This window comes from Pelodiscus sinensis, chromosome 1 (assembly GCF_052426305.1).
Source record: "Pelodiscus sinensis isolate ZL-2025 chromosome 1, ASM5242630v1, whole genome shotgun sequence".
Lineage (NCBI taxonomy): Eukaryota > Metazoa > Chordata > Testudines > Trionychidae > Pelodiscus > Pelodiscus sinensis.
Window position 1 is genome coordinate 111,668,004 of NC_143052.1, and position 13,012 is coordinate 111,681,015.

Sequence of the window (13,012 nt, forward strand, 5' to 3'; positions counted from 1 at the left end):
CATACAAAGTATCTATTTTTTTAAAAATAAATAGCTACCATTCGGGTGGACCCAGCCCCAGACAATCAAAGTGGTATGAACTTTACCCCGTTGCTGCATAAAAGCAAATTCAGGGTGCCTATTTTCAGAGCTGTTTGGAATCCCCCTGAAATCCTTCATGGGGCTGGTGAACACAGAGAAGAAAATGTTATTGAATCTGAACCTGGAAATCTTCATTATGTGAGCTGCGTTCTCATGAAGAAAAGCTGTAGGATGGGGCCCGTTGTCTTCTGCTATATTATCTTGATTCGTCAAGTGCCCTCCGGACTGAGGTCATGTCAGGTCACACAGGCATCTTCTTGCAGCTCTGTGTGATCTGTATGTGTTTTTTATTTATTCAAAATGTGAGTGCCTTTGCATTTTAATCTGCTATTCTCTCCCTCCCCTTCTCCTTGGAGAAGTCTAATTACACTTTTGTTCCAGGTCCATCTGGTTGCTAGAAATGCTGGAGATCACCGCTGTGCTCATTCTAATATTTGCTGTGTATTTTCTAGGCTGGATGCTGAATAATGATATTCCCTAAATTTGCTTTTGCTCCTGTTTCCTCTCCTCACATAGCAGACTGTGTAATATGGGATATCAAGTGAGAAATTTACACTCACTGTGTAGATTTTTTAAGAGTTCGGGTTCTGAACAAGCCTGTTCCATGTTTGCACACAAAAATGTTCACTGTGTTTTTCAGAAAGGGTTTCTTTTCTTGTTTCTCTTTCCAAAGTCCATTCTAACAGTTCCCCTTACAGCAACTGTCTGGTGTGAACTCAGTCGGAAAGTGGGGTTTGCATGTTTGCTTATTCTGCCCAAGGCATGACCCATAAATGTGAAACTTTTCTAGACCGGAAGAATCCATCTGGACTGCCTTTCAGAGATCAGCAGGGAATTCCTAGCCAGTGTCTGACCCAGATATTGGTTGTGTCCATAACAATCTCAGATTCCCAAGTCTGGATTTTGCATTGTCAGTGGTGGGATTATTTTTTCTCCCCTCTTTTCTTTCTGCAATGCTGACTGGGAACTCAGGCTTACACTTTATCCATGACCTGACTTCCCTGCACTAAGAATAGCAAGAATAGTGCAACTTGGTTTCAATATCGCTGGAAAGAAGCCACAACTAGGAGACTGGAAGGTCAGATTAGTCCATCCTTCCACAACCAAAATACATAACAGGAATACAGGAGTTCCTGTTTGTTTGTTCCTAACATTGAAGAAAAGATATTTTGCAAATTTTGATGAATTCTCTTGAGAGTAAATGTAAGTCTTTGCTCAAGATATTAATTTGAAAAAGAGACAGACAAACAAAAACTCAGCTGTCAGGCTGAATAAGGACTTTGTAAGCAGTGGAGGCTGGTGCCACATGAAGATTGTTAGGCAAATTGGACACACAAAGTTGCCATCAGCATCAGTTCACAGATTGAGAAAAAAGATCATAATGTATTTGACTTAAAGCAGCCAGAGCTGTGGACCCTCCACTGGAATGTCAGGAGGCAACAGGCAGGATCTCATAAGGAGCTTGTAGAATAATAGTAACATAAGAACGGCCATATTGGGTAAGACCAAAGGTCCATCTAGCCCAGTATCCTGCCTTCAAACAGTGGCCAATGTCAGGTGCCCCAGAGGGAGTAAACACAACAGGTAATCCTCACGTGATCCCTCCCTATTGTCCATTCCCAGCTTCTGACAGACAGAGGCTAGGGTCACTTAAGAACATGATTTTGCTTCTCTCTTACCAAGAGCACCAGTCTGCATCGATGCCTTGCAAAGAAGAGCAAAGGCACAATCAGCAGAAACTGGCTAATTGGTGCCTTGCAAACCCACAAAGGGGATTTGGGCAAAGAACCTACCATGATAAGCAATGAGTTGCAAAAGGTCCTTCTGCCTCATCTTCTGGTTTTATCAGGCCTCTCTTCCTCTTTTCTTAAGAGAAACCTGGCCTTTCATAGCCCCAGCACAGCCTGAATATGGACCCAGTGGCCATTTCACATTTATAGCGTGGGAGTGAGTGATTAGTGGAGAGAACCAAGGGTCAACATTTCTTTACTCCCTTCCCCAAATTACAAAATCCAGGAAAACCAGCATGGTGGGAGATGTTAAGTGACTTGGAGGAAGGTGGTTCTGACACCTGAAGGACTCAGTCCTGCAACCCTTACTCACATGAGCAGCCCTGACTCAACCATGGTGTCCAGTTGGCTCCAATGGTTACGTTGGAGAAAGGACAGCTCACATAGGGGATGCAAGAACTGGTCTTTGGGCTCTAACCCAGTGCACAAATTTAAGAACAAACTGCTTGAGGTATCAAGGCAATAATTCTAATGGTAATTTTGAACTGTTTTTGTCTGTCTAACATTCCTTTTTAATCCCCATCCTGCCTGCCCCTTCCTTATGTAGGGTTACTTTAGTGATCCTTGGAATGTTTTTGACTTCCTCATCGTAATTGGCAGCATTATAGACGTCATTCTCAGTGAAACTAATGTGAGTATTACTCTACCCTTCCCAGGATACCACCACCACCTCCTCCTACTCCTCCTCTGTTTCCTTCTCTCTCTCGCTCTTTTTTCTGGTATTTTTCCCCCCTCTAGTCATGCTTTTATTGAACTTGCCGTCGTCCTTCTCCTTCTCCCAGGGAAAAAAAGGAGGGGGAAACGCCTCCTTCTTTTTCACTTGTCATAGCACACCTCGGCTGTGACTGGTGAAAGCGCACAGAGTTTGGGGTGTGTGTGCTTTTTTTCCCTCCAAAGGGTACACATGTTTGAGTGTAACTTTCTAACTAACCAGGCTTTTTTGTTGATACCCTCCATCATGTGAAACTTTACAGAGGTTTGAGCAGCCAATACTATAAAGTGGTAAGAGACTATTTAATATGCCCACGTAACCTCTTTCTTTTCTTATTTTTTTCTCTTCTCTCCCTCTTTCATGCTTTTTTTTGCTTTTGTTTTATTTTATTTTATTTTTTACCTTTTTTCCTTCCTTCCTTTCTCTCTCTCTCTCTCTCTCTCTCTCTTTTTCTTTCTCTCTTTCTCTCTCCTTCCTCGGCTTCTCTGCCACATGCAGCACTATTTCTGTGATGCATGGAATACATTTGACGCCTTGATTGTTGTGGGTAGCATTGTTGATATAGCAATCACCGAGGTGAACGTAAGTAGCTGGCGTCTGTCCATGATCGTGCCTGCTCTAACATTCATTTGTCTTTCCCGGTTTTCTTTTTGTTCCCCCCACCCCCTCTTTTTTTATTTTTAAGGATTGTTTTTTATTCTTTTGAAAAAAATATTGTTTTTGTTTGTTTTTACTTTTGCAACAACCTAGAGAACCTTTTGACTGTTGCATCATTTTCTTTCCCTCATAATCAGCCTGGCATGAGTAAAACTGTATAGCAGGAAAATCAGTGGGAAATGTGGAGTGTAAGTGAGAGTGAGATTTGTGCCATGGGAAGTCGCTGGAGTAGTGATAGCCCAGGACTCCCTATGGCATTGTGATACTTTCCACTCCACAGAGATCTAAAGGTAACTCTTTCGAGGTGGAACTGTGGGAACCAAATCTAGAATCTTTTGTGTCGATGCCCTTTTGGCTTCCTCAAAAAAGACTGGCATCTCAATAGCCACAGAGAAACCTGTCCATTTTTTTCCTGGATAAAAAAATTCTCCTATTTTACAGGGTAGTTTTCCGCCAATGTTTTCATTTCCCCGCCCCTCCAAAAATATCCATAGAAAATATATGTGGCCATGTCTCAATCCATTTTTCAGTGCACACCTCACAAAATGTACCACCACAACTAGCATTAAATGGCACCACTCCTGGTCATGTCAGCAGAAAGGCCAAGGATTAAATGGGCCCTGGAGACTGAAATGAGTAGCACAGAGTTTATAAAGAATATATTTTTATCAGGCAAACTTTATTGCTTTTTTGATGGGATAGGGTAGAATTACACAATTAGTGGATGAAGGAAATGTAGGTGGTATAGGACATTATATTTAGATTTGAGATAAGAATTTGATGCATTAGGCCAGCTCCTACTGAAGAATTTGGTGGGAGAAGAGTCATATTTGGGAACTTAAATCAAGATGACATGAACAGAAGCAAGGTTATGGGGACTGAAATCTGGCTAAAAGATCATACAAATATCACAGCATATCAAGTTGGGAGGAGGTCTCTGAGCCCTGGTCTACACTAGGGAGTTATTTTGAAATAACCCCCCTAATTTAGAAATGGCAAGCAGAGCGTCCACACTACTGACCCCATTATTTTGAAATAACGGGCTTGTTATTTTGAAATAATAACTCCTGCTTGTCATGAGGAATAACACTTATTTCTAAATTGTCATTTTGGGAGTTATTATAAACTAACCTATTTTGAAATAATTACCTGGTGTAGACATGCCCTGAGAGTACTATAGGTTTACCCTTATTTAAGGTCTTCATCAATGATCTGGAAAAGGAAATAAGTAATACATTAATGAAATGTGCAGATATGCTAAATGAGTATGAGTTTAATAAACAGGACAGAAAAATAATACAGAGGGACCTAAAGAGTTTAGAAACATGGACAAAAAATAAGGAAATTCAATTTTGAGAAACCTGAGAAGCAGAAATCCTGCAAAAGGGTGTTAAGGAATAGCAAATTGGACATGAATGTGTAATGTGCTATTGCAGCAGAAAAGGCCAATACAGTTTTGGAGTTGTATATGTACAGTAGAGGTATCATATCATGCAGCAGAGACATTAATAGTGCCTGGATGTGACTTTACCTGGGATGCTGCATTAGGTTTTGGGCACCCTGCCACCAGAAAGATGCCAACATATGGGAGGGAATTCATAGCAGAGCAGCTAAAATCATTAAGGAAGTGGAAAGATTCATTTGTTTGAAGAAAACTTAAGAGCTCTATATGTTTTGCTTGTCAAAGAGACAACTAAGGTCTTGACTGTATGTTCAACTCAGTGTGGAGCATACTAACTGGTCTGCCTGATCCTTGCTGTTGAGCACTAGAAATTCCATACTGCTCATAAGTGTAGTCCCGTTGCAAATATTAGGGAGCTTTTAGAGCACATCAGCAGGGGCCACATGTGTGAGTTGATGCATGACATGCTAGTGTGCATTCGTATTTGCCCACTAGCTGGTTTGAGCTAAGACATCATGTAGACAATCCCCGAGGGCAGCATGGAAATAGTCTACCAACACTATAACAGTGCAATCCTCAAAGATAGGGAGACATCACACAGCATAAGTGTGGGTATTCCTCCCTACACACCCTTTTTTCATGGATGGCTGCCCCTTAACCAGGAGCCAGTTTTGAGTGAATGGCATTGCATCCTGCAAGGCCACACAGTTTTAATATGTTTTGGTTGCTTGGTCCTTCCACCTTTGCAATCCTTCCAGTGCCCCTGATATAGGGTGATAAAAGGGAAATGGCTAGAAGCAGTGAGGTGGGAATTATGCTAAATATCAGGGGAAAGGTTCTGGCTGAGAGATTAACCTATGGAATAATCTTTCAAGTAAAATGATGGAAATTCACTCATTGGGCACATTTAAGTCCTGCAGATGTGCTAGAGGGAACATCCCTGCATTGGAGAGGAGATGGACTCAGTTGTCCAACGTAGCTTTTCAGTGTAATTCCCATGATTTTATTAACTATCTTTTCCCCATGTAGGACAAAGTTTGAGGCACATTCTCAGAGTATTGTGGGAAAGCTCATGTTATTGTTACTCAGGCTGCACCTGTTCAATGGATAAACAGAGGTCTTCAGTCTTCAGGGCTGTCATTATGATATGATTCATCACCATGGAATTGGTACATGAAAAAAGGAAAGCATATACCACACATTGCCCCTTCTCTGTTCCATACCTGTCTGAATTCAAACGCATTTTTGTTTTCAGTCTATCTCCTAAACTTGTCAGCTTTGTACTTCAAAATATGAGGAATGGCATGCCTCTGTAAGTCCATATCTCTGCAAATAATTGTCTTTCTCCACTGAGAAGGCGCTTTTGGCAGCCTTATTGCCTGAATGGAAAGTACAGATGGCACTTAGTGATGGTCCCTGTGTCCCCTTTAAAGAATTCTCTCCTACTATACAGTTCCCACAGATTTCTGCACATGTCTTTTTGTTACCTGGCATGTTTAAATCTTCTCTTTTTATCTAGGCAAGTCCTTTGCTATAAATTCTAACATTTGTTACTAAAAACATTAATCGTTTTTGCACAATCTTTTGATGCACTGATAAATAAGCAGCTAAGGATGGAGTTTGTTCTGAAATACTTGAAATCCCCTTGCACTTATAACACTGTTGAGTAAGAGAATGTGTTGTATGTCAGTTTGTCCTGTCAGATTCCCTTCGTGCTAGCTGCACTTCATATACTACAGCTTTAGCAGATGGGCATTGGAAATAACAGCCCACGTCAAACAGACAGTTGTTGTCTTCCCAAGAAGTGTGGATACAGTTTATTGATGCAGCCTTCCTCTTCTCCCAAGGAGCTTATTGCTTGCTCACTGTCTGTGGGTCTGAGCAAAACCTACCTCGTTTGTCTGTATACTGTCTTGTCTTGTTCCAATATACTTGGAGTCTGAAAAAGTGAGAAACTCTCCCACTCGCCCCCCCCCCCCCCCACACACACACACGCTTCACTAGATGAAGAGCTGTAGATGCTTTCATGATCAGTTAAGGTGTTTCTGCCCACCTGATTAGCAAGTTACCAAGCTGAGTTTGAGATAGGGTTTCAAAAGATGCTGCACTGAGGGCTAACGGTAGCATCAGTGTCATCATTTCTTAGAGATGAACATTACCTGGCTTAGCTTATTTTAACCTAAGAAACTGTAGATGTGCGGCCATAAAAAATCCATGAATTCTACCAAAGACCTTACCACGCAGACCAGATATACCTAGGAAACACTACAGCAATAGGTGCAATGGAAAACCCTAAGATAGATCAACAAGTGCCTCTGACTGTGCATAGCTTTATGCTCACATTTGTGTGGGCAACACTGCAGGCACCGATTTTCTCCTTGGCAATTTTTTTTTAAATTGTTAAAAGAGAAATTCCCAGATAAAAAACGTTGTTAGGAGGGTGAAGAGGAGGCTTTTGTGAGTGTATTCCTTGGGTTGTAGGGTATGTTCCTGAATGCATTTGGGTAATGCGCACGTTCACTGTGTGCATGTGTGTGTGTGTACTGGTAACCCATTTGTGAGTGTGTTATAGGTCTCCCCACAGCCACTTGGCTTTTTATCTCATTCTGTAGTAGCTCATATTTTTAGCTTTCAGGGTCCCCATTTCAGTCTCAGATATATCAACCAAGAGAGAAGTTATCACGCACACGCACACATATGAGTGCGCCTGGTGGTTGATGGAGTTGTGGGCACCTTACTGTAAGTGTGTATGGTGAGAGATGTTTTGTATATCTCTGAGTATATGAACACACATTGTCTGAGGGTATGTGTATATCTTAATCTGCACATCTGTGGAGTGTGTTTGGGTGGATGCAAATATCTGAGAGCATACATACGTAGGCATGTTTATCTCTATGCTTTTAGGTGACTGTACACATGTATGTATATCTCAGTCTGTGTGCATGTTTGTAGCATGCCTCTGGTGTTCAGGTGCATTGTAATTAGAAGATGTGTAGGTGGGTCACAATCGGAGGTTCTACTCAGTTTTTTCGCAGTCCTTATTCAAGTAACCCCCCACAATGAAGCTCTCTCAGGGTATGTCTACACTACCCCCCTAGTTCGAACTAGGGGGGGTAATGTAGTCATACGGAGTTGCAAATGAAGCCCGGGATTTGAATTTCCCGGGCTTCATTTGCATAAAGCCGGCCGGCACCATTTTTAAATGCCGGCTAGTTCGGACCCCGTGCTGCGCGGCTACACACGGCACGGACTAGCTAGTTCGGATTAGGCTTCATGGAATGAGGTGTACAGCTAGTTCGGATTAGGAAGCCTAATCCAAACTAGCTAGTCCGTGCCGCGTGTAGCCGCGCGGCACGGGGTCCGAACTAGCCGGCATTTAAAAATGGCGCCGGACGGCTTTATGCAAATGAGGCCCGGGAAATTCAAGTCCCGGGATTCATTTGCAACTCCGTATGACTACATTACCCCCCCTAGTTCGAACTAGGGGGGTAGTGTAGACATACCCTCAGTGACACTGAAATTAATTCATTGCTAGTTCACAATGCAGCAAACTCAGCCCCACAGCTCAGTTGAACTTTAGAATTCACTTCATTAAACACTCTCTTGGGCTATGTCTAGACTGCAAGCCTCTTTCGAAAGAGGCTTTTCGAAAGTATCTTTCAAAAAAGAGCGTCTAGACTGCAAGCAGTACTTTCGAAAAAGCAAGCCACTTTTTTCGAAAGAAAGCAGCGAGTGAGTCTGGATGCTCTCTTTCTAAAAAGCCCTGTTGGCATTCAAGAACGCCTTTTTTCAAAAAAGCACTTTCGAAAAAAGGCGTTCTTCCTCGTGAAATGAGGTTTACCGCCGTTGAAAGAAAAGCCACGTTCTTTTGATTTAATTTCGAAAGAACGCGGCTGCAGTCTAGACACAGGTGAAGTTTTTTCAAAAAAAGGCTACTTTTTTCGAAAAAAACCCTGAGTCTGGACACAGCCTTGGATATACCATTCAGAGACACAGGGTACATCTACACAGCAACATTATTACGAAATAACTAGCATTATTTTGAAATAATTTAGTCTATGGTTACACAGCAGGCAGTTTTTCAAAATAATGTCAAAATATTGTCAAGCTGGAGGACTTCTTATTCCAACTCCTGTAACTCTCATTGAACAAGGAGTAAGGGAAGTCAGAGGAAGAGTGCTCTTGTTTGAAATAAGTGCTGTGTAGATACTCCCAATTTCGAAATAAGCTATTTCAAAATAAGCTATGCAATTGACATAGCTCAATTTGCATAGCTTATTTCGAGTTAAGCCCTACTGTGTAGACGCACCCACACTGACAGGTCTCATGCCACTCACTATGTGCAATACGTGCAGTTAAAGATCTTGCAAATGACAAAATATCAAGTAGTTATACAATTTCTGCCAGATTCACTTTTAAATTGGCTTACTTTCAAGCCCATGATGTGACCATGTTTTCAAAACTTTGCCTTCAAGCTTTAACAAATGTTGTGCAGCTAAATTCTCTCCCACAAAATGCTTTAAAATCTATCCTTGAACATTTTATTATTTCAGTTGCCTTTCGTAGCAGATTGTATATTTTGGCTATTCCTAAGAAGCAATTAAACATATTTATTTACTTACCTTTTAATTCTGGTATTTAAAAAAATTAGTTTCAAAGCAAAAGCTAGGTCTGCCAAATTTCAGCCATCAGTGAATGCTAAGACCGAGTTCCTGTTTGAGGCTAGAAATTAGAATTTGTGGATTTTATTCCCTGCTCTGGTATACTTTGTGACCTTGGATTTAAAAGCTCTATACTTTGATTTCCCTGTCTGTAAAATAGAAATAGCAATATTTACCTAATTTGCAAGACCATTGTCATAAAGGTACCTTTTGTGTCTCACAAAAGCACCTTGTGATCTCAGAAGAAAAGCATTATGGAAGTAAAAATGATTAATATTGATATTAAGGTTAGGCATCTCTACATTATAGGAAAGGAAATGTTTCAGGGGTTGAACAGAAGCTGAAGAATTTGGAATTCATTGTCCAAGAAGTGGTCATGGGGACAGATTTAGTTGTCCTTACTTTCCAGATCGGCAGATACAATCTAGTATGTGTTGCTCTTTCTTCTTACTGAAGCTGCCTATTCCCTTACTGAAGCATGCTAGCCCTTCCCTGGGTGAAGGAAGTTTCTCGTTACTCCTTACTGGGTGATATTGGACAGGAACTGTTGCACTGTGTTACTGTGCCCAGAGTGATGGAAAAAGACAGCCAGGCCTGAGTCACTGAGAAAACTACTCACATAATCTCCTCCCCCTCAGATTTTAGTCAGAGAAAGCAGCTGACACATCTTTGGTCCTCAGAGTCCTTCTTCCTTTGTTCTATTCCCCTTCAGTGTCAGACAGCTTTCTGTGGCAGGTGAATGTTCATTTGCCGCAGAAGCCTGTCTCACAGCAGGACATGTTTACCTGCCTGGGCTCCTCTGGCAGAGCTACTACCCTTAGCCAACAAAGACTTTGTTCCATTCTTTGAACACATTGGGCAGTTTGCACATGCACACATGTTGGAATTGCATAGGCATGCACCGATTTGAATGTATCCATTTATCATGCTCCAGTGTGGGTACCTGTAGCCGTTGTTATATTTGGCTGCGTCTGCCTACGTAGGTGGGCTGGCTATGCATTTATTTATGCCCACCCACAAGTCTTTGTGTCTGTGTTCCTGTCAGCAATCTAGGACACGTTGGCATGTATGAGTGTTCCTGTGTATGTCAAAGTGAAATAGTGTCTGAGGGGTGTGTGGTTGTGACTGGGCAATAATGTCTGTGTTCATATCCACATGGCGATGCCCATCAGTGACCATAGCATGACTGAGTGTGTCTCTGTGTGCCAAAGTGTATACAAAGGAAGAAGTACCAGAATGGGAGCTACAGAATATTAAGCAGCAATGAGACTAATATGTATGAAGGGCTCAGCAAGCTACCCACTGAAATGTCCTAGGTACAAAATAAGATGAGAAGGGGTGTGTTTGTGATATGAGTGCTTGTGTGAATAAAAAGGAAAGTATTTTCTCCACATGTAGATTGCCCTCCCTTTGTAGAAGTCCAGTTTTGCCAGAGAGCTAGCAGGGTGTTGAATGCTAGAGCTGAGGAAAAGTTTCCTAGCTCGGAGGGGGAGAAGGAAGGAGAGCATGGTGAGGTATGATTTCACTTGCTAACCTGTTGTGCAGCCTCTGAGAACTACAGCACCAAATTGCTCTGGAAAATGACATCCCTTGAGGAAGTATAGAAAAAGCCAAATAACTACAGGCAAACTTTAACCATATCCAACACACAGCACCACCACTTCTTCTCTAGTGACACAAACACTTTGATTCTCTGCCTCATATTGAGGAAGGCTCAATGTATTTACATCTTGATGTAGGCCTAAGAAGTAGGTGGTGTTGTAGAGACGTCTGTAGAGGGTCAACAGAGGGGCATAGCTTTGTTGGCTTCTGGCTTTAAAGAATTGACGAGATCAAGTACAGTACGGACAGAGACACCCAATATTTGAAATTCTAGGGTTATCTGAGGATCGTGCAATGATTCCTCCGTTAGTCCCTTGGTTGTGAGTAATCAGCATCCCTTTAGAATCATCCTGCCTTTGACTCCAATAGATTTTACATGATTATCATGAACTCTTGCTCCCATTCTCTGGAAAATTTATGACATAGCACACATTCAAGTTTCCCTTTTCCCTTCTCTCCTGCACCCTACTCTATATACCTTGCCCCTTCCTTTCCCTCTTGCTCCCCTCTACTTTGTCTCCAGCCAGACCAAACTATTCAAGATTATTTTCACCCCCAATCAAGAATTTGAAGGCAAAGAACTAGTGGCTCAAATCCTGCAGTCTTTACTCAGGCAAAACTCCCACTGGGCACTTTATCTGAGTCAGAATTGCAGCATTTGGCTCTTCCTGACTAAATTCTGTGGAAGCCCCACCCCTGCAATGGGAGCAAGGATTGGTGGAAGGACGGCACACATCTAGCCTGCACTTCAGTTGGGACTTGCATCCATCTCTGTCGCTGCATCTGACCATCTGTCTCTCTCTTTCTGTACCTGTGCCTGGCTGTTACTCTCAGCTTCCAAACCCCTTTGCTCAGATTTTGGCCATCAGGTGACACTGGAAACAAATCTTTGTAATTCTGAGAACTTGCACAAAGTTTCTCAAGGAGAGGAGATGTTGACATATCACTCAACCTTCCAAATGCCATGGGGGAGCAGAAGCTTCCAAAATGTGTAGCAAAGGGCTGTTGAAGCATAGCAGCTTCTGTTGGCATCCTGTGTCGACATACCCTTCTTGTTGCCATCCTAAAAGTTGTACATAGTTTGATACATACCTATATGTGTGTGCGTGTTTATGTGCATACAGAGAACTTGTTTTATTTTTGTAAAGCTGCTCGTAAAACCAATGACGGGGGGTTGTTTGTTTAGAATTTTTAAAAATAATTTATAGTGGTTTTTATTTCTGTAAGACATTAACGCATCACTGTGGCCCCACCTTCATTACAAAAATTCCTGTGTTGAAACATGGCTTTGGCAAACCATGGTATAACTGGAGCAGTCTTCTCTCCATGGGCACAAGAAAAATCCAAAACCATGTTCTAACCCCCTGTTTAACTTAGCCATTTACTATTGTTAAAACATGAGTTTGTAACATGGTTTTCTGCTCTCAGAAACTAGAAGAATGTTCTAAGATTGTATAACCACAGCCATGTTTGAATGGGATTGTTTGGTAATGTAGATGGGGCCTTTTTTGATTTGTTTGTTTTTGTCTTAACAAATATTTGTATTCAGATTTTCCAGAATGCATCACACAACTTGCCCATTCCAGAGGAGTGATCACACTTACAGTCTTTTTGAAATGTGGGCAATCAAAAAAGAACATGTTTTTTGCAGATACGGGGGCAATGAATACCAATGACTTCTGCTCTCCTCCCCCTCACACCCCTCTCCCACATCCACCTAGGCACTTGAACCATTTTCAACATCTAATGCTAATAGCAATTCACCATAACAACAGAAAACCATATGATCTGTGTGGGAAAAAAGGCATCACAAAAGCATGTATTCCCCAGCTTTATGGAAAATGCTGAAATACGTGATTTCCACAAAACTGAATATTTGGACTCAGTCATTGCTCCAGATCCAAGACACATTTTATTGCAGGAGAGATGTAAAGGCAGGATAAAAATCCATTTGCCTCTAGTTCTGGGCATATGAAAACCATTATAGTCTAAGAAACAGACAATACAGTATCTGTGGTAAATTTACTGTATAACTGTATGATGTTAATAGCAGTGAAATGATAGGGAAGAAGTAAAGTCATAAAGTTTTATAAAGTCATCTATAGAC

The 13,012-nt window shown here is 41.7% G+C and overlaps 1 protein-coding gene across 11 annotated transcripts in view; it reads left to right on the top strand.

Annotated features, from left to right (window-relative positions):
• CACNA1C (calcium voltage-gated channel subunit alpha1 C) overlaps positions 1–13,012 on the top strand; it is a 630,647-nt gene that overhangs the window by 551,014 nt on the left and 66,621 nt on the right. For 9 of the 11 annotated variants that reach the window (XM_089769299.1, XM_075896596.2, XM_075896633.2 and 6 more), the window contains one exon: positions 2,419–2,502. In XM_089769299.1, coding sequence (XP_089625425.1) covers positions 2,419–2,502 — 84 coding nt within the window. Of the gene's footprint in view, positions 1–2,418; positions 2,503–3,081; positions 3,166–13,012 lie in introns of all 11 variants that reach the window. The other 2 variants (XM_075896542.2, XM_075896606.2) reach the window with 1 other exon arrangement.